Source organism: Cherax quadricarinatus, chromosome 35 (assembly GCF_038502225.1).
Source record: "Cherax quadricarinatus isolate ZL_2023a chromosome 35, ASM3850222v1, whole genome shotgun sequence".
NCBI classification, from domain to species: Eukaryota; Metazoa; Arthropoda; class Malacostraca; order Decapoda; family Parastacidae; genus Cherax; species Cherax quadricarinatus.
Window position 1 is genome coordinate 8,478,806 of NC_091326.1, and position 21,173 is coordinate 8,499,978.

Consider the following 21,173-nt stretch of genomic DNA (forward strand, 5'->3'; position numbering starts at 1 on the left):
TAGCAGAGCAAATGGTATTTGTTACTTTAATTATAATACAAATGTAATGGGACTTTTTTTTTTTTAACATAGCCATTTCCCACCGAGACAGGGTGACCCAAAAAGAAAGAAAAACAAACTTTCATCATCACTCATACATAATCAGTGTCTTTGCAGAGGCACTCAGATACAACAGTTTAGATGTCCCTCCAAACTGCCAATATCCCAAACCCCTCCTTTAAAGTGCAGGCATTGTACTTCCCATTTCCAGGACTCAAGTCCGGCTAACCGGTTTCCCTGAATCCCTTCACAAAATATTACCCCTGCTCACACTCCATCAGCTCATCAGGACAATATATGCTACTGATTATATATGGGAGTTGAAGGAAGGCTGTAAGAAGAACAGGGACAAAATTGGATAAAATCATGTTTGTTTGACATAGCATATTGCTGTCTAAATTACATTAAGGAGATGAGGTACTTTTAACATTAGCTTTGAAGCAATTAGCAGCTAGGGAACATTTAGAAACTTCAGGTAGGGAGTGTTCATTTTGTTTTGGGCACTGAGTTGGCATATGTGAGTTTAGCTCACAGATGAAAGGCAGTAGATTATAAAGTAAAATTCATACATATAGAACTTGTGAATACTGAATGATTACAGTACAGTATATTACAGCATTTATTTGCAGCTGAAAGCAGTTGACTACGAGATTCAGCGGCAGATTGATATTTTGGAATCCGGCGGCAATGTGACTAGTGAAACTCGTAGTTTTGATACACATACTCAAGAAACCATCAGCATGAGAGATAAAGAAGTTATCCAGGTAGTTTCTCAGTCTTGTTTAATATAGTTTACCTTATAACTTTAGCTGTGAATAAATAACATAAAAATTAGTGTTAGAAAAAATCTTATTTAAAATATGGATTATAAAACTAAATAAAGGGAAAGTAGAAATTTGGAAAATATACCTCAGTGAGATTAATAACATAATAAGAGATGTTAAGTTTTCAGGTGTATAAATACAAACTTCTCAGACAGTCATTCTCTTTCAGGACTACCGCTTCATGCCTGAGCCAAACTTGCTTCCACTCCGTCTGCATGATTCCTCAGAACCCAATTGCCAATATGATGGCTCACTTGATATCAGTAAAGTTCGTGCTAAAATACCAGAGCTACCTGAAGCTACTAGACAAAAACTGATAAGGGATTATGGACTCTCACTAGAGAATGCATTTTTGCTTGCTGTAAGTGGCAGTTGTATGGCAGTGGAAGTTGTATACAATTATGTACTTAAATGATATACACTAGTACATATATAAAATTCTTGCACTTCATTTTTTGTTTTGTATAAAATATTATTCGAAGAGTTTGATGTCTTTTAAATATAAGTAGAATTTTTCTTTACTCTAGATATAGAATTTGTCATTACATAGCATATCTTCTCCTTTCCTAAAAAGAAGGTTTAAAAAATGGGAACTTGTTTTTCTCCAATTTTAAGAAATGAGAAAGTTCATTCTTACCTAGGATCAGAATGTCTGGTAAACATAGTAGGTAATCTTATTGCTCAGTTCTCACAGTCTCTTAGAATCAAAATAATTATAGTATGTACAGAGAAAATAGTCTACTTTGCCTAATTTTAAGTACTGTGTAAGAGCTCTATAAAATAGATATTGAAAAACTCAGGCAGAGTGTACTGCCTCACTCAAATAATAATAATAATAATAATACTGGGATATTGGCTGGAGTGACACCTAAACTCATATCTGAGTGCATCTGCAAAGACAGTGATTATATGTGAATGATGGTGAAAGTGTTTCTTTTTTGGGTCACCCTACCTCAGCAGAAGATGGCCATTGTGTTAAAAATAATAATAATAATAATAATTATAGATGGGGTTGTAAAAGAAGTGAATGCTAGGGTGTTCGGGAGAGGGGTGGGATTAAATTATGGGGAATCAAATACAAAATGGGAATTGACACAGTTACTTTTTGCTGATGATACTGTGCTTATGGGAGATTCTAAAGAAAAATTGCAAAGGTTAGCGGATGAGTTTGGGAGAGTGTGTGTGTAAAGGTAGAAAGTTGAAAGTGAACATAAAAAAGAGTAAGGTGATGAGGGTATCAAATTATTTAGATAAAGAAAAATTGGATATCAAATTGGGGAGGAGGAGTATGGAAGAAATGAATGTTTTCAGATATTTGGGCGTTGACTTGTCAGTGGATGAGTTTATGAAGGATGAGGTAAACCATAGAATTGATGAAGGAAAAAAGGAGTGGTGTGTTAAGGTATATGTGGAGACAAAAAACATTATCTATGGAGGCAAAGAAGGGAATGTATGAAAGTATAGTAGTACCAACACTCTTATGAAGCTTGGGTTGTAAATGCTGCAGCAAGGAGGTGGTTGGAGGCAGTGGAGATGCCCTGTCTAAGGGCAATTTGTGGTGTAAATATGCAGAAAATTCGGAGAGTGGAAATTAGGAGAAGGTGTGGGGTTAATAAAAGTATTAGTCAGAAGGCTGAAGAGGGGTTGTTGAGGTGGTTTGGTCATTTAGAGAGAATGGATCAAAGTAGAATGACATGGAGAGCATATAAATCTGTAAGGGAAGGAAGGCGGGGTAGGGGTCATCCTCAAAAAGGTTGGAGGGAGGGGATAAAGGAGGTTTTGTGAGCGAGGGGCTTGGACTTCCAGCAAGCGTGCGTGAGCGTGTTAGATAGGAGTGAATGGAAATGAATGGTATTTGGGACCTGACGAGCTGTTGGAGTGTGAACATGGTAATATTTAGTGAAGGGATTCAGGGAAACCGGTTATTTTTGTATAGCCAGACTTGAGTCCTGGAAATGGGAATTACAATGCCTGCACTTTAAAGGAGGGGTTTGGGATATTGGCAGTTTGGAGGGATATGTTGTGTATCTTTATACGTATATGCTTCTAAACTGTTGTATTCTGAGCACCTCTGCAAAAACAGTGATTATGTGTGAATGAGGTGAAAGTGTTGAATATTGGAGATTTCCTTTCTTTTTGGGTTACCCTGTCTCGGTGGGAGACAGCCGACTTGTTAAAAAAAAAAAATTACCAAAACATACTTTAAGTGATGTACACATATAAGTGTGCACATCACACAACTTTTTAATAGTCTCAGTTAAGTCAGTAAAGTCAATGTCTTGCTTAAAACAGTAGATAGTTACTTGCATAAACCAATTGCTCAATAAAGTTTTATGTAGTGTCCTAACATTAGTGAATCAGATCCTTGTTCAGACACCTGAGGGTTACCTGAAAATTGCAGGGGTCACTGCCCTCCGTAGTTCGGTCCCAGAGCAGACTTCCTGATTGATTGCCTGATCATCTTGCTACATGCAGTTCAATATAGCCACCACATCCTGGCTGATCAGGAGCTAACTTGAGACACTTATCAAGTTTCCTCTTGAAAATAGCTAGGAGTTTAGTTTTGATTCCTCTCTGTGTATGAATGGAGGGTGTTGAAACATCTTGATCCTCTTATCCTATTTTTATTTATCTCTTAGTATACTCATTACACTGTTTACTGAAGTTCTTGCTTTCATATTATGTAATCTCATTGTGAAGATTTGGGACCAGTCCCTCCTGATTGGCAGTGTTGAGGTGGGGTAAGAGGAACGAAAATCCCCTAAAAAAAAAATTCCATCAGTATCCCTCAGGAAAAAAAAAAATAATTATAACACTGCTTTGAGACAAGTCCCCAAGCCTTGCCTACCAACCAGATTTCTACCCCTAAGCCCCTCCTATTTAAAACTTCTGGTGTCACCTCTGCCTCCAGAATTTCCCAGGTGTAAATTATGATGGATTTTTGCAACTTCAATAGATTTCATTCACCTGTCTTAATTGTTTTAAAGTAATTGAAAGAATCTCCAAAATATTTTGATGGCTACTACATTCAGCATATATTTTTTGAAGATGTCAGATCACTATAAATGCAGAAAATGCATCTTTTTATTCATGTGTATTTCATTAGTTTATTTATACTGAAGCAAAGAAATAATTTTTTTTTTTTTTTTTTTTTAATATTTTTTTCTGTTAATAGTTCTAAAGAATTATAACTTACTGTTTTCTCTCCTTGCCATTTTGCAGAGTAAGGATGATCTTTTGGACTACTTCATGGCAGTGATGTCAAATACTAAGAGAAGTTCCAAACTCGTTTGTAACCTCTTGCTTAATAACCTACTGGAAGCTCTAAACAGCATCAATACAGACATTACAAACAGGTAGTCTGCTCCTAATGCTATTATCTAGTAGCTTTCTCCAAGGAGTTTTTATTAATAAAATATTCTTTATTGAATATTTATTTATCCCTATAGAGGGAAAATCAATGGTGGCTGTCAGTTTTATTTTTCCTGTTATTCCAAGTGCCTCCAAGGTTTCAGAACAGTAACTGTATCTTATTTAAAGAAAAGTTCAGTGTTATTGGGCTGTGGTGTTGCCAATTTGCCAATTTTATAAATGCAAATAGTACAGTGGTTTTGCTGTGATAACTTGAGAAAGTTTCATTTGATCAGGTTCAGACTTTCAACACAGGTGTATCCTGCTTAGAAAGGGGTTTAGTGTGTTATTGAAATATGTAGGCACTTAGATTATCATTATTAGTAATAAAATTGTGAGATATTAGTGTTTACAAGATAATTTAAAAATGCATCCTTTAAACAGTTTCTGTGCAATAACTCAGACTGACTGTTCTGTTTAGCTAAAAACTTTGAAGAATTGAGACACTTATGCAACGCATGGACATCTTTATTGAAGAAATGTTTCGCCACACAGTGGCTTCATCAGTCCAATACAAAGTAGAAATGGGTAAGGAGAGGAGGAGTTTGAGGTAATCTGTGTGGCGAAATGCTTCTTTAATAAAGATTCCCATGCATTGCATAAGTGTCTCAATTCTTCAACTTGTCGGTTTTCAAAACCATTCATCACACAGGTAAAAACTATCAATGTTGTGTCTTAGAGGAAGGTTTGGGCTAGAATTAAGATATACAGAGGCTACTTTGCCCACTTTATACAGTACTACATGCAAATAGCACAGTGGTTACCATGCAGTAACTTGAGAAGGGCGCTTCTCATCTGCTGCGAATTTTCAACTGTGGTATCAGCGCACCTCTGGCAAGACAGTGATGGAGTGAATGATGATGAAAGTATTTCTTGTTTTTTGTGTCACCCTGCCTCAGTGGGAAATGGCCAATGCATTACAAAATCCTACAGAGAAGAAAGTTGAGATTGTTATTGAAGTGTGTAGGTATTTTTTTCTGTGTCATGGTAACCTAAGAATGCAAATTCTGAGCAACTTCAAATGTAAAGTGCGAGTGTATTTTGGTGAGAGAGAAAAGTTCATATTTTTTTCATCTGTGTGAGCAGGGTAATATTTTGTGAAGGCATTCAGGGTAAACCAGTTTGCCAGACTTGAGTCCTGGAGGTGGTAAGTACAATGCCTGCAATTGGAAGGAGGGGTTTGGGATATTTCCTCTTTGGAGGGACATCTAAACTATCATATCTGTGCACATCTGATAAGACAATGATAGTATGAATGATGATGAAGTGTTTCTTTTTCGGGTCACCCTACCTCAGTAGGAAACAGCCAGCGTGTTTAAAAAAAAAAAAAGTCCTAATTTGCCAGTTTTATTTAACAAATAGGGAAATTGGTTACTGTGCTATAACTTGAAATTGTCTTTCCTGATTGGTCTCTGACATTTAAAACTGGTGCAGTATATTTAATGTAAAGTACAGAATGGTTTTGGGTTGCATTGGTGTCACCTTGCTATTTTTATTGAAGGAGCTGTGATATCAATTTCCATGTGATAACTTGTGAATGCATCTTCTGATTAGCTTCAAATTTTCAAGGCTGTTATTTAACTGCATTAAAAGCTTATGCTGCACTTGGTAAATATTTGTGTGACAAATTTATATGAGTAGCAGTTGATCTGTTCTAAAATGAAAAAAAAAATCTTTGTTACGCTCATCAGTGAACAATATTTTGTTATGCTATAAATTAATTAAAAATTTACATTAAGAAAAATATTTTGTTAACTGATCAGAGAACAAAATATTGTTCAGTGATCAATGAAAACTGTTTTGTTATGCCATGAATTAATTTAATTATTCTTTGCTGCCATACTTAAAGAAAAATTATATAAGCATACAGTGGACCCTCGACCAACGATATTAATCCGTTCCTGAGAGCTCATCGTTAATCGAAATTATCGTTAGTCGAGTTAATTTTCCCCATAAGAAATAATGGAAATCAAATTAATCCGTGCAAGACACCCAAAAGTATTGAAAAAAAAAAATTTTACCACATGAAATATTAATTTTAATGCACACAAACTGAAGAAGACATGTACAATTACATGACACTTACCTTTATTGAAGATCTGGTGATGATTGATGGGATGGGAGGAGGGGAGACTGTGGATGGTGTTAGTGTTTAGAAGGGGAATCCCCTTCCATTAGGACTTGAGGTGTCAAGTCCTTTTCTGGGGTTACTTCCCTTCTTCTTTTAATGCCACTAGGACCAGCTTGAGAGTCACTGGACCTCTGTCACACATCATATCTTTCCATAGAGGCCTGTACCTCCCGTTCCTTTATGACATTCCTAAAGTGTTTCATAACATTGTCAGTGTCACAATTAAACACTTGTTCAGGTTTCATTTCTTCACTGTCTATGTACTCCTTGAATTCCTGCACATATTTTTCAGCCGCTTTTTGGTCCAAACTGGCAGCCTCACCATGCCTTATCACACTATGTATGCCACTACGATTCTTAAATCTCTCAGACCAACCTTTGCTGGCCTTAAATTCACTCACATCACCACTAGTTGCAGGCATTTTTCTAATTAAATCCTCATGCAACTTCCTAGCCTTTTCACATATGATCGCTTGAGAGATGCTATCTCCTGCTATCTGTTTTTCGTTTATCCACACCAATAACAGTCTCTCAACATCTTCTATCACTTGCGATCTCAGTTTCGTAAACATAGTTGCACCTTTGGCAAGAACAGCTTCCTTGATTGTCGTTCTCTTGGCCACAATAGTAGCGATGGTTGATTGGGGTTTTGTGTACAACCTGGCCAGCTCGGAGACACACACTCCACTTTCATACTTAGCAATGATCTCTTTCTTCATATCCATAGTAATTCTCACCCTTTTTGCTGTAGGGTTGGCACTAGAAGCTTTCTTGGGGCACATGGTGACTTATTTTGCAGGTGCAATCATTAAAAACGCTGTGATAATATGAAATGTTCCGATTGTATGTTTGGATGGGACCGCGGTGGCTGGCTGGCTTGTAAACACTGGCCACAAGTGGACGCGTCTCAGACGGAACGAATCGTGTTGGTCGAGTTTTTTAGCGCTAGTCGAGGCAAAATTTTTGCGTTAAAATGTATCGCTAGTCGGATTTAACGTTAGACAATGCCATCGTTGGTCAAGGGTCCACTGTACTATATTAATTTACCTTAACTCAGTTCAGAATATATATATATAATTAAAAATAAATATTTCAGTCCACTTTCAGCATCAGCCTTTGGTGAAATTGTCGACCTACAGCAGAGTTGCAGAATCGTAACTAATATATCCCAGCAAGTGATCAGTGCCATATGCATTGAGAGAGACTCACGGTCGCCTACTCAGGTAACAATTATACTTGATATAAGTTATCATTGCAACAAGTTTTCATATTAAAAGGGTGTAAAATATAATATAGAGTATGTATTTAAAGGTTGGTGAAAATTTTTGTACTGTACAGAAAATGCAATTTATCTTCAATGTACGTTTTGTTCGCTGGTTTTTCTTCTCAGCACCTCGTATGTCCTTTTGTGTTATAATACATTCACTTAAAATGAGATCAGTTTGATCAAAATTGTAGGGTTGGGTACCAAGATATTGTCCACACTGCTCAGGGCAAGGCTAATGAAGATGAAATAATAATAATAATAATAATAATAATAAATATTATTTATTACTGGGAAGTGCTAAGGGTCATACAGAGCTTGGAAAATAGGTGCTGATCATATTTGATTCAAAGATGTGTAGCTACGATTCCTTGTATCAAGAACCCTTCAGCATTACAGTGGCACCTCCCCACCCGTGAAAAATAAAATAAGGAGTATTAGTAGTTTAAACCAGTAATGGAAGAATCAACTTGTTGCCTTTAAATCATGTTTTTCTTTTCCTCTCTAGCACCTCAGTGGTGCTTTGGAAATTGTATAGTTATTCTCATTTTTCAGATTGTGCTTGACAATAACTGGCTGCAGCTTTCTAATGATGTCATGGAGGAAATTGTTGAAAAGATTTTGGCTGATAACTTGGAGTTGGTTAGTTATTTTTGTTCATTGGGTACTTTTTATTCCTTTTAACTGCATGTGTAATTTTTATAATGCAAAAAAATATTTACAGTTAAATTGCTTAATGAAATTTGTATTGCTGTAATATTAGGAGAGGTATGTCATATTACAGTTTAATATTTTTTATAATGTATTTTTATTTTGAATAACCAGGATATTTTAGTCAAGAATATGGTGCTGTATTCAGATGCTCAGTTATTATTACTTATTATTACACATTCATGGGTAAGTGCTAAAGCCATAGGGGTCATCATAGATCATCAAATGATGAAGTGTGGTTGCATATGAACTTGCCAAAATTATAATGACCTGAAATATACATTACATCAAAATCAATGATCAAATGATTAGGAGAGCACAAAATCAATGTTCTTAGTTGTTCATCAATGGACCCAAAACTCACTCTGGTAGAAAATTTTGGTGTAGGTAGAGTAGTTCAATACACACAAGGCAGGTAACTTGGAGGACCTGAAGACGTTGTGTGTGCATGACTGATTGAACATTTCTTGTGAGAAGTTGATCATCACATTGATAAGCTATAAAAGGTGCTTCTTCCACATTATCATTAACAAAGGAGCTTTTGCAAAGCAAAGCCATGATTAACAGCACATGAATAAATATGAACACTGCTTGTTAAATGTTGCCTCTATATATCAACATTTTGAAAGAGATGCTTCTGATGCATAAAATATTAATGGTAGTATAGAGTTTAATGTGTTGTATTTTTTGTATTCACAACCATATGATGGTATAAACCTTGGTAATAAATACCGACAAATTGGTTTAGAAAGACACTTAAGCAAACACTATGACATATTTATTAGAAAACGTTTCAGTCCTGGGACCTTGATCACTTCTAACATACAGAGGTAGAAAGACATTATATATATAGGCGGAGAGTGAGGTGTGACTGACGCACATGACCTGAGGAATGTCATGTTGTGATGAGGACGGGTAGACGATGAAATCATGTGACTCCTGTGTTGTTGGGTTGGTGGTGCTTAAGTAACATTGGCATACATGACACTTAAGCACCACCAACCCAACAACACATGAGTCACATGATTTCATCGTCTACCCGTCCTCATCACAACATGACATTCCTCAGGTCACGTGCGTCACTCACATCTCACTCTCCGCCTATATATATAATGTCTTTCTACCTCTGTATGTTAGAAGTGATCAGGGTCCCAGGACCGAAACATTTTCTAATAAATATGTCATAGTGTTTGCTTACGTGTCTTTCTAAACCAACAACCATATGATAAACTTATAATAGTCATACAGCATTTAGGGAATGGGAGGTAATCAAATATAATCCAGAGAAGGGAACCCTAGCTCCATTGTTTTGGATTAAGAGCTTATTTATCCATATCTGGACACCCTCAAATGGAGAGCAGTGATACTGGTTAAGGGTCTTGGTGAAAGGAATTGGAGCTACTCTCTTCCTTTGGCCAAACCTAATTACCTTCCATTACCCTGGCACTGTATTATCCCTCTAAATTTCATGCTTCCCCATGAATATAATAATAATTATTGTGCATAATGCATCAGGCCTCTGTCATTCTGTGACCAATCTTGTTGCATATGGAAAGACATATATTGCTATAATAATAAAAATGACCTATTGGACAAAGTTAAAAATGTAATGCTATAATAATAATTTTTTGTATTTCAGGTTGAAAAATACAAAAAAAGTAAGAAGAAGAAGCTGTTGAATGCCTTGATGGGAAAGATTAACAAAGCCTCGGACAACAGAGCAAACATGAAAATTGTAAATGATGTTCTTCTGAAGAAGTTGAGCTCTTAGTTATTTTTTGCACTGAAGTAAATGTCAGGAAATAGTATGTTGTTAGAATTATAAGTTAAAATTTTGCATAATTGGTCATAATGTCTGGCAACATCTGAGCCATGATTAATTGTATAAAGAGATTAAAGCAGTGGTGCTAATAATAGTATAATTATTGATATATAAATGGAAAATATCAAGAGGCAAGTGAACCCTTCTGTATAAATTACTAAATTTAAAAAGAAAAACTTTCATTTTTTTGTTTTGGGCCACCCTGCCTCGGTGGGATACCGCCAGTTTGTTGTAATAAAGAAGAAAGAAATGGAAAATATACTGTATATTAAAAAAATTACCTAGTTTCTTCTATTTTTTATTAAATGAGAATATCTTATTGGCAGTTTGGAGGGATATGTTGTGTATCTTTATATGTGTATGCTTCTAGACTGTTGTATTCTGAGCACCTCTGCAAAAACAGTGATAATGTGCGAGTGTGGTGAAAGTGTTGAATGATGATGAAAGTATTTTCTTTTTGGGGATTTTCTTTCTTTTTTGGGTCACCCTGCCTCTGTGGGAGACGGCCGACTTGTTGAAAAAAAAAGAAAAAAAAAAATCTTATTGAAGGTAACTATTATTATTATAAGAATAATTATAACATTTACATGAAAGCATTAAGCCAGTATGGTTTATACAATGCTTGATGAATGGGAGTTAATAAGATTTCATCTGAGGAAGGGGAAAGTAACACCATTTCCTTAGATCAAGAGCACTTCGACAGCATCAAGGCACACCAGTGAAGAAACAAAAATTCTGGTGAAGCATAGTGTTACTTTCAGGATGAAAGTAACTGATGATGGGTGCACTGATGATGTCTAAGGATTGAAGTTGCCTTCCCTAGAATAGAAGAAATGCCAACAAACTATCCCCATGCATAAAGGAAAATAACACAATATTCAAGGGTGACAAATTCTAAGTGCTTAGACTTGGAAAGAATGAAGAATTTGAAATGAGTACAGGATACAAAATTCAAGAAGACCATCTCATAGAACTTAAGGAACATGTAAAAGACTTGGGAATAATAATGTTGGATGACCTATCATTTAGAGACAAATGGTTTTTGGGACATGATGAGCAAGGTAATATTTTGTGAAAGGATTCAGGGAAAACCAGTTAGCTGGAGGTGAGAAGTTCAGTATCTACACTAAAGGAGGGGTTTTGGATATTTTCTGTTTAGGGGGACATCTAAATTGTCGTATCTGCATGCCTCTGGCAAAACAGCGATAGTGTAAGCGATGGTGAAAGTTTTTTTCAGGTCACCCTGCCTTGGTGGTAGATGGCCAGCATGTTAAAAAGAAAAAGCCAAATGCAGCAAAGACCAAACAAGGTGACAGGGTGACTAATGAGAACGTAGTGGTTTTAATCGAATCACTTGTGCTCTCACATCCTGAATATTGCTCTGTGCTTGCAGTTTGTTTCAAAGCAAGGGAATCAGAGCTGGAAAACATACAGGTATCATTTACTGCTCATTTTTTTTTTTTTTTTTTTAACAAGTCAGCCGTCTCCCACCGAGGCAGGGTGACCCAAAAAAAGAAAGAAAATCCCCAAAAAGAAAATACTTTCATCATCATTCAACACTTTCACCTCATTCACACATAATCACTGTTTTTGCAGAGGTGCTCAGAACACAACAGCTTAGAAGCATATAGGTACCTATAAAGATACACAACATATCCCTCCAAACTGCTAATATCCCGAAACCCCTCCTTTAGAGTGCAGGCATTGTACTTCCCATTTTCAGGACTCAAGTCCGGCTATATAAAAATAACCGGTTTCCCTGAATCCCTTCACTAAATATTACCCTGCTCACACTCCAACAGATCGTCAGGTCCCAAATACCATTCGTCTCCATTCACTCCTATCTAACACGCTCACGCACGCTTGCTGGAAGTCCAAGCCCCTCACCAACAAAACCTCGTTTACCCCCCCCCCCCTCCAACCTTTTCGAGGACGACCCCTACCCCACCTTCCTTCCCCTACAGATTTATACGCTCTCCATGTCATTCTACTTCGATCCATTCTCTCTAAATGACCAAACCACCTCAACAACCCCTCTTCAGCTCTCTGACTAATACTTTTATTAACTCTACACCTTCTCCTAATTTCCACACTCTGAATTTTCTGCATAATATTTACACCACACATTGCCCTTAGACAGGACATCTCCACTGCCTCCAACCGCCTCCTCACTGCTGCATTCACAACCCAAGCTTCACACCCATATAAGAGTGTTGGTAGTACTATACTTTCATACATTCCCTTCTTTGCCTCCTTTGATAATGTTTTTTGTCTCCACATATACCTCAACGCACCACTCACCTTTTTTCCCCTCATTAATTCTATGATTAACCTCGTCCTTCATAAATCCATCCGCCGACATGTCAACTCCCAAGTATCTGAAAACATTCACTTCTTCCATATTCCTCCTCCCCAATTTGATATCCAATTTTTCTTTATCTAAATCATTTGATACCCTCATCACCTTACTCTTTTCTATGTTCACTTTCAACTTTCTATCTTTACACACACTCCCAAACTCATCCACTAACCTTTGCAATTTTTCTTTAGAATCTCCCATAAGCACAGTATCATCAGCAAAAAGCAACTGTGTCAGTTCCCATTTTGTATTTGATTCCCCATAATTTAATCCCACCCCTCTCCCGGACACCCTAGCATTTACTTCTTTTACAACCCCATCTATAAATATATTAAACAACCATGGTGACATTACACATCCCTGTCTAAGACCTACTTTTACTGGGAAGTAGTCTCCCTCTCTTCTACACACCCTAACCTGAGCCTCACTATCCTCATAAAATCTCTCTACAACATTTAGTAACTTACCACCTATTCCATATATACTTGCAACATCTGCCACATTGCTCCCCTATCCACTCTATCATATGGGATTACTTCCCATATAGTCAATAAAGTATCTAAACTATTGAGAATGCCTTAAAATACTTGGAATGGATTCTGGAATGGGGAAGAGAAAGATACTTGAGGGTCTGGTCCCAGATCTGCACACTACCATAACTTATTGAATTGAGAGAGATAGGAGGAAGTGTAAATAAACTCAGTGATAAACGGGGTGCCATAGGCATAATTCGAGAACACTTTAAGAACATATGTGACTCTGGACTCTTCAACCAGCAGATTTCAGGAAATATTTCCAAAACAAAGGTTCCAGATTGCAAACCAGAGGAACAGCTAGATTCCCCAGTGAGTTAAGATATGCTATAGGCAAAAAATTCTTATACTTGTCCATGTTTGTCTAGCAAGAAAATAGGTACTGTACCTAGGAGTTAGTTAACTGGTATGTGTCACATCATAGGGAAGAGGACCATAGGATCAAAACAGGAATAAGTGATATTATTAGAAATTGTGTAGGCACTCCTAGATGACTCAATTATTTTTCTTAGAAATGGGTACCAGCCTCTCATTGGCCTACCCTTGCTGATTAACTGATTAGGATCAGCACCTGATGTGGGACTTCATGATCCTTCTACATACAGGATAGTAATGGGCATTAGCAGAGGTCCATCATTTGTTCGCCGCCCCTGTATACTCCATCTCTTTTCTCTTTGTCTTCATTCGCTCTTATCTTCTCTTCATTTGCCCCCTTTATGCATTCATCTGGCATCTAACTTTTCCCATACCCCTTGGGAAGTTCCAACAGTGTCTGTTCTTCCTCACTGCCATGCACGAAAGCCCAAATCCCTACAGTTGCTTCTCACTCTCTTTTTCTTAATCACTTCCAATCTCATTCTCATGCTGTTGCAGTGTACACCGATGGTTCTAAATCCTCTGATGGCATTGGGTTTGCAGCAGTGTTTCCTGGCAGTGTTGTGCAAGGTCATTTATTAGACTCGGCTGGCGTTTTTACAGCTGAATTATATGCCATTCTCATTCCAATTATCCTTATTGCATCTATGCCTACTTCAATGTTTGTAATCATCTCAGATTCCTTTAGTCCTTTGCAAGCTATTAAAAAATTTGATTCACCTCATCCCCTAGTTCTTCATATACAAATTTGGTTGCATTGCATTAGTAGCAGAAATAAAGAAATTGTTTTCTGTTGGGTCCCTGATCACGTTGATGTTCGGGGCAATGAGCAGGCAGACTCTTTTTGAGGGTCTGAAATGGACTAATCTAATTTACGTTATTCCTTATGGGAACAAATTCATTCAGAAACAGCACTTGAACAGCCTTCTGGAATGAATTATGGGCGAAAAACTCTGGGTACCACTGTATAGTATTCCATTCTCTGACTATTTTGCTGTAATCTCTACTCACTGCAACTGTTGGCAACAACATTGGTCTGATATGACTCGTAACAAATTTCATTCTATCAAACCAAGTTGGGTTTCTGACCTTCTTGTCATCAATACTGAGATTGGGAGACAACACTCTCTCGTCTTCGCATTGGACACATTCTTCTAACACATAGATATCTCATGGAGAGGTGCCCTGTTCCACTTTGTGAGAATTGTCTAGTTCCTATTTCAATTTCCCATATTTTATTGGACTGTCCTGTCTATCAACGAGCAGATTTTTCCTCCAATGTCATCACTGCTCTAACACCCTTACTTTATTTTTTTCCCTTCTTTTTATAATCCTTCTTTTAGCACTCCTCACAGTTCTTCCTAATTTTACCTTTGTTGTCCTCTCCACCCTTATTTACCCCTTGATCCTGCATCAGTTCCTGCCCTGCAGCGCTGTATGACCCTAGCAGGTTTAGCGCTTTTTTTTATTATAATAATAATGTAATGGTGTCAAAAATGGCTCAAAGAGGTACTAAGCATTTGAATATCTTTACAACAGCAAGTCTCATTCTCCACCACGGCACACATCAACCACCTTCCATTTCTCCCACAACTGAAACCTGGAGAACAAGGATTGTAGCAGGAGACCACAGATTACTGTACTGCATCTTGAATCCTCTGGTTCCATGACACAAGGCATCCTGGACAACTGGTATAGTATCCCAGGGAACCTCACTTCACACAGGTTGCTAACATTCTTTCATGCTGGCAGGCCAAGGCTGGCCGGGGGATATTTTAGTCTACAGGCCTACCTTCCCTGGTTGTAAGGATAGCAATATGCTGGGAGGGGAAGAGAAGCAACCATCCCCACTCCTGGGAACTTTGCAGTGGGTGGTGACTGGCTCTCTTTTGGTGAGTGGGGATGGAATGGTAAGACTGGTGGTCATTGGGTGGGTGGGGTAAGCAGCTGCTTAGATAGGGGATGGATGGACTGGCAGGCAAAGAGCAGTTGATTTGGTGGGCACAGAGTGTGTAGGTGGGCACTTAAACTGGGCAGCCACTGGGTTGGGCACAGGATGAGTGGGTGGTTAAGTGAGACATTCCCTTGGGTGGAGGATGGTGGGTGAGGCATCACAAGAGTCATCCCCTTAGACTATCCTGAGGCAAGATATGCCATCACTCTCCATTACAATAGGAATCTTTCCTTTCCCTGGATGAAATGCCCATTGAGTTGTTCAACCACTAGGGCGATCAAAGAGTAGGAGAGGCATCACATGAAGTCATAACCTCAGGTGGGACAGGAGGGCAGCAGTGATACTTTTTTGGGTATCATCGAAAGATGTTTTCTTTGGGCGACCACTTGGCTGAGGCTTATGCAGGCATCTGGTAAAATAGGATAAAGCTAGCTTAGAAATAAAAGATGATCTACAGAGGTGGCATTGTTTATAAGTAGCCATGGTAGCAGTATCTAACACTGTCGTACAATTTTTTTAAATCGGCATCTCTGGTGTACTCGCAAAAAATGATCTTACCTCAACAGAACATTATTCAGGTGATGTGGCCCTGCACCCATGCACCACACATTACCTCTGACCTCTCTCTGCTTCACCTGATCAATCTCCACTTTTTCAGCATGATCTGTATATGATTGACAAAGCCCCTTGTGGGCAAAGCTTTTCCTTAATAAAATGTGCTAAGTTTTGCACATGTGATTTTACCCCACAAACTAAAACTTACACAGTACAGAGCTCACCATCACTATGCTCCAGTTCCCTGAATTAAACCTGAGTACCTTCCACATCCCCCACACAGGCGCTGCATAATCCTACAGGTTTATTGCTTCCCCTTGATTATAATAATAAAGGGTGTCATCCTGTTCATAAGACATATCAGTCATTAAAAACTAGTCATTCATTAGAGGGATAATAGAGTTATCCCCAATGGAAATACAGTTACTTTGTCTGACTTTTTTGGATTATCCCAGGTTCTCTACACATGCTGCTATGTATGATAATCTATGTAACTGTATTTGTGTATACCTGAATAAACTAACTTACTACTAGTTATTAAAATACATGTAATTACCAAGTCATTTTAAAAATGAAAGTGACATACTGGTACATACACACTCCAATAACACTCGACTTTCTAAGTAGGGTACCCCAGTGTAGAAAGTTTGAAGCCAATCAGAAGAGGTTTTCTCAAGTTATTGTACCAAAATCAGGAATGATTTATATTATTATAATCAAAACCAAGTGCTAAACCTGTATGGGTCATACAGCAGAATGATCTATGGGTAACTGACCAGTGGGTGCCTACACATGCTTATAGTTGCAGGAATATTTCCCTAATTACAATACGCCAACATTGAAAATTCCAGGCCGATCGGATGAGACATTCTCAAGTATAAACAAGAATTTAGGAAATAAGAAAATTTAAAAACTGATTATGTCAACCACTTTAATGGATACTGGGTTAGCACTTCTTTTTTATTATAATAATAATAATAATAATTTAATGGATACTTAATAATCAGTAGTGAGCACATTTGGCTTGCATCCTAATAGTCCTGGTGAAGAACGAGCCCTCAAGATGTATGGGCGAGATTTCCTTACATCCAGCCTCTCAATTCAATTCAATTCAATTCAATTCAAGTTTATTCTCTATAAGGGTTACAATGTGGGGTTTACAGGTTTTGGGTATTGTGTGGTTTACATGTTATAAAATACTAATTACAGAGGGGGGCCCTAGGACACCTAGCATGGCTAGGCATTTCGAGAAGACTTAGATTAATTCTTAACATTAAATCCTTACAGATTATGGCATTAAGGCTAAGTGACTACATCATAATTTGTGAGTTTAGCAATGTGAATGCTTTTGTTTTGGCACAATACAAAGTGTCTATATTGGAGTATCATAGGCAAATTTATGACTAGTTAGGATTTATTATTTTAAGATTAAGATTAGTATTTCTGGGTTTATAGTCAGTGGGTGAGCGAGTGTAATTGTGAACCACCAGGTGGTTATCATGTAGTTAGTTGTCGGGGTGGATCAGGGAGATAAGATGTTTTCTAACTGTAGTTTTGAAAGTGATGAATATGTCTGCAGTTCTCGAGTTTTCAGGTAGGGTGTTCCAGATTTTAGGTCCTTTGAAATATACATTGAATTTTTGTAAAGGTTTAGTCAAACACGGGGAATGTCATAGAGATGTTTGTGTCTGGTGTTATGCCTGTGGATCCTGTCACAACTATCAAGAAAGCGTTTTAGGTCAAGGTTAATATTGGAATTTAAGGTCCTGTAGATATAGATTGCACAGTAGTAAGTGTGGATGTTCTGAACAGGGAGTAAGTTTAGATCTATGAAGAGTGGGGGGGATGGGTGTTGCCAGGGATGAGATTTACTGATTATTCTTACTGCGGCTTTTTGTTGGGTTATTATTGGCTTTAGGTGTGTTGCTGCAGTTGAACCCCAAGCACAGATAGCATAGGTGAGGTATGGATATATAAGTGAATGGCATTGTGTGAGAAGGGCAGTTTGCGGCACGTAGTATCGTATCTTGGAGAGGATCCCCACCGTTTTGGATACTTTTTTTGTTATGTGTTGGATATGGGTGCTGAAATTTAGGTTGTTGTCAAGGTATAGGCCAAGGAATTTGCCCTCATTATGTCTGGCAATTAGAGTGTTGTCGATCTTAATGTTAAGTTGCGCATCTCCTGCTCTGCTACCAAACATAATATAGTAGGTTTTGCCAGTGTTAAGTGTAAGTTTATTGGCTGTCATCCAAGTCGATATTTTGAGCAGCTCCTCGTTAACAATGGTGTTGAGGGTGGCAAGATTAGGGTGAGAGATGATATAAGTCGTGTCGTCAGCAATGAGAATGGGTTTCAGGTGTTGGGATATGTTTGGAAGATCATTGATGTAAATGAGGAAGAGCAGGGGTCCAAGGACACTTCCCTGCCGAACTCCAGTATCAAGTGGCTGTATTGATGAGGCTGTGTCTTTAATGGTGACATACTGATACCTATTAGAAAGGTAGGATTTAAAATATGCAAGCGCATGGCCTCTTATACCATAGTGGTCAAGTTTGTGGAGTAGGATGTCGTGGTCTGCTGTGTCAAACGCTTTTCTTAGGTCAATTAAAATTCCTAGTGGATATTCCTTATTTTCCAGTGCTGTGTAAAGTTGTTGTTTAATATGTTTATTATGCACCCCATACCCATCCTGTGGGCGGTAGTCAAAAGATTACAGAGGTACATAATTGGTCCAGGGACTGGACTCCAAAGTTTAGATAGCTGAGCAAGTTACAGAGGTAATGAACTCACAATTTACAAAGGTAATGAACTCACAATTTACAAAGGTAATGAACTCACAATTTACAAAGGTAATGAACTCCAGGTAGGTCTAGTCACAATTATGACAAGTTACAAAGGTATTTACAGATTACAGAGGTATGTAATGGGTCCAGGGACTGGGCCTCCAAAGTTCTGATAGCTGAACTAGGTACAAAGGTAATGAATCCTGTAAGAATGGTTACTTACGTTTATACATGGCTACAATCATGAACAAATTATAGAGTAATGAGCAATTCACACTTCCACACCCGGTCACAACTGTAATGAGTTATTGGTGCAAATATTGATTGTTGAGTCACATACACACACACACACACACACACACACACACACACACACACACACACACACACACACACACACACACACATACATGCTGTGCGTGCCTCTAACCACAATCTTCAATACATCCCTTGAAACTGGGCAACTACCTGAGAAATGGAAGACAGCTAATGTAGTCCCCATATTTAAGAAAGGAAACAGAAACGAGGCACTAAACTACAGACCTGTGTCTCTGACATGTATTGTGTGCAAAGTCATGGAGAAGATTATCAGGAGGAGAGTGGTCGAACACCTGGAAAGGAACAAGATTATAAATGAAAACCAGCATGGGTTCATGGAAGGCAAATCTTGTATCACAAACCTCCTGGAGTTATATGACAAGGTAACAGAAGTAAGACACGAGAGAGAGGGGTGGGTAGATTGCGTTTTCCTAGACTGCAGGAAGGCCTTTGACACAGTTCCCCACAAGAGATTAGTGCAGAAGCTGGAGGATCAGGTGCACGTAAAAGGGAGGGCACTGCAATGGATAAGGGAATACCTGACAGGGAGGCAGCAACGAGTCATGGTACGTGAAGAGGTATCACAGTGGGCGCCTGTTACAAGCGGGGTCCCACAGGGGTCAGTTCTAGGACCATTGCTATTTTTGATATATGTGAACGACATGATGGAAGGAATAGACTCTGAAGTGTCCCTGTTCGCAGATGACGTGAAGTTGATGAGAAGAATTAAATCGGACGAGGATGAGGCAGGACTGCAAAGAGACCTGGACAGGCTGGACATGTGGTCCAGCAACTGGCTTCTCGAATTCAATCCAGCCAAATGCAAAGTCATGAAGATTGGGGAGGGGCAAAGAAGACCGCAGACAGAGTACAGTGGACCCCCGGTTAACGAACTTTTTTCATTCCAGTAGTATGTTCAGGTGCCAGTACTGACCGAATTTTTTCCCATAAGGAATATTGTGAAGTAGATTAGTCCATTTCAGACCCCCAAACATACACGTACAAACGCACTTACATAAATACACTTACATAATTGGTCGCATTTGGAGGTGATCGTTAAGCGGGGTCCACTGTATAGGCTAGGTGGACAAAGACTACAGACCTCACTCAGGGAGAAAGACCTTGGGGTGACCATAACACCGAGCACATCACCGGAGGCACATGTCAACCAAATAACTGCTGCAGCATACGGGCACCTGGCAAACCTGAGAATAGCGTTCCGATACCTTAATAAGGAATCGTTCAAGACACTGTACACTGTGTATGTTAGGCCCATACTGGAGTATGCAGCACCAGTCTGGAACCCACACCTGGTCAAGCACGTCAAGAAGTTAGAGAAAGTACAAAGGTTTGCAACAAGGCTAGTCCCAGAGCTCAAGGGAATGTCATACGAGGAAAGGTTAAGGGAAATCGGACTGACGACACTGGAGGACAGAAGGGTCAGGGGAGACATGATAAGGACATACAAGATACTGCGGGTAATAGACAAGGTGGACAGAGATAGGATGTTCCAGAGAGGGGACACAGGGACAAGGGGTCACAACTGGAAGCTGAAGACTCGGACGAGTCACAGGGACGTTAGGAAGTATTTCTTCAGTCATAGAGTTGTCAGCAAGTGGAATAGCCTAGCAAGTGAAGTAGTGGAGGCAGGAACCATACATAGTTTTAAGAAGAGGTATGACAAAGCTCAGGAAGCAGAGAGAGAGAGGATCCAGTAGCGATCAGTGAAGAGGCGGGGCCAGGAGCTGAGTCTCGACCCCTGCAACCACAATTAGGTGAGTACAATTAGGTGAGTACACACACACACACACACACACACACACACACACACACACACACACACACACACACACACACACACACACACACACACACACACACACACACACACACAGCAAATGTAGTCCCAATCTTTAAAAAAGGAGACAGACATGAAGCATTAAACTACAGACCAGTGTCACTGACATGTATAGTATGCAAAATCATGGAGAAGATTATCAGGAGAAGAGTGGTGGAACACCTAGAAAGGAATGATCTCATCAACAGCAGCCAACATGGTTTCAGGGACGGGAAATCCTGTGTCACAAACCT

General features: G+C 38.7%; 1 protein-coding gene across 1 annotated transcript in view; it reads left to right on the forward strand.

Moving 5' to 3' along the window:
* Positions 1-10,486, forward strand: part of GatB (glutamyl-tRNA(Gln) amidotransferase subunit B, mitochondrial) — a 29,221-nt gene extending 18,735 nt beyond the window's left edge. The window contains exons 8-13 of the mRNA XM_070091362.1: positions 669-803; positions 1,033-1,224; positions 4,086-4,219; positions 7,502-7,628; positions 8,225-8,311; positions 10,020-10,486. Coding sequence (XP_069947463.1) covers positions 669-803; positions 1,033-1,224; positions 4,086-4,219; positions 7,502-7,628; positions 8,225-8,311; positions 10,020-10,151 — 807 coding nt within the window. The 3' untranslated portion in view covers positions 10,152-10,486. The remainder of the gene's footprint in view (positions 1-668; positions 804-1,032; positions 1,225-4,085; positions 4,220-7,501; positions 7,629-8,224; positions 8,312-10,019) is intronic.
* Positions 10,487-21,173: the final 10,687 nt, after the last annotated feature.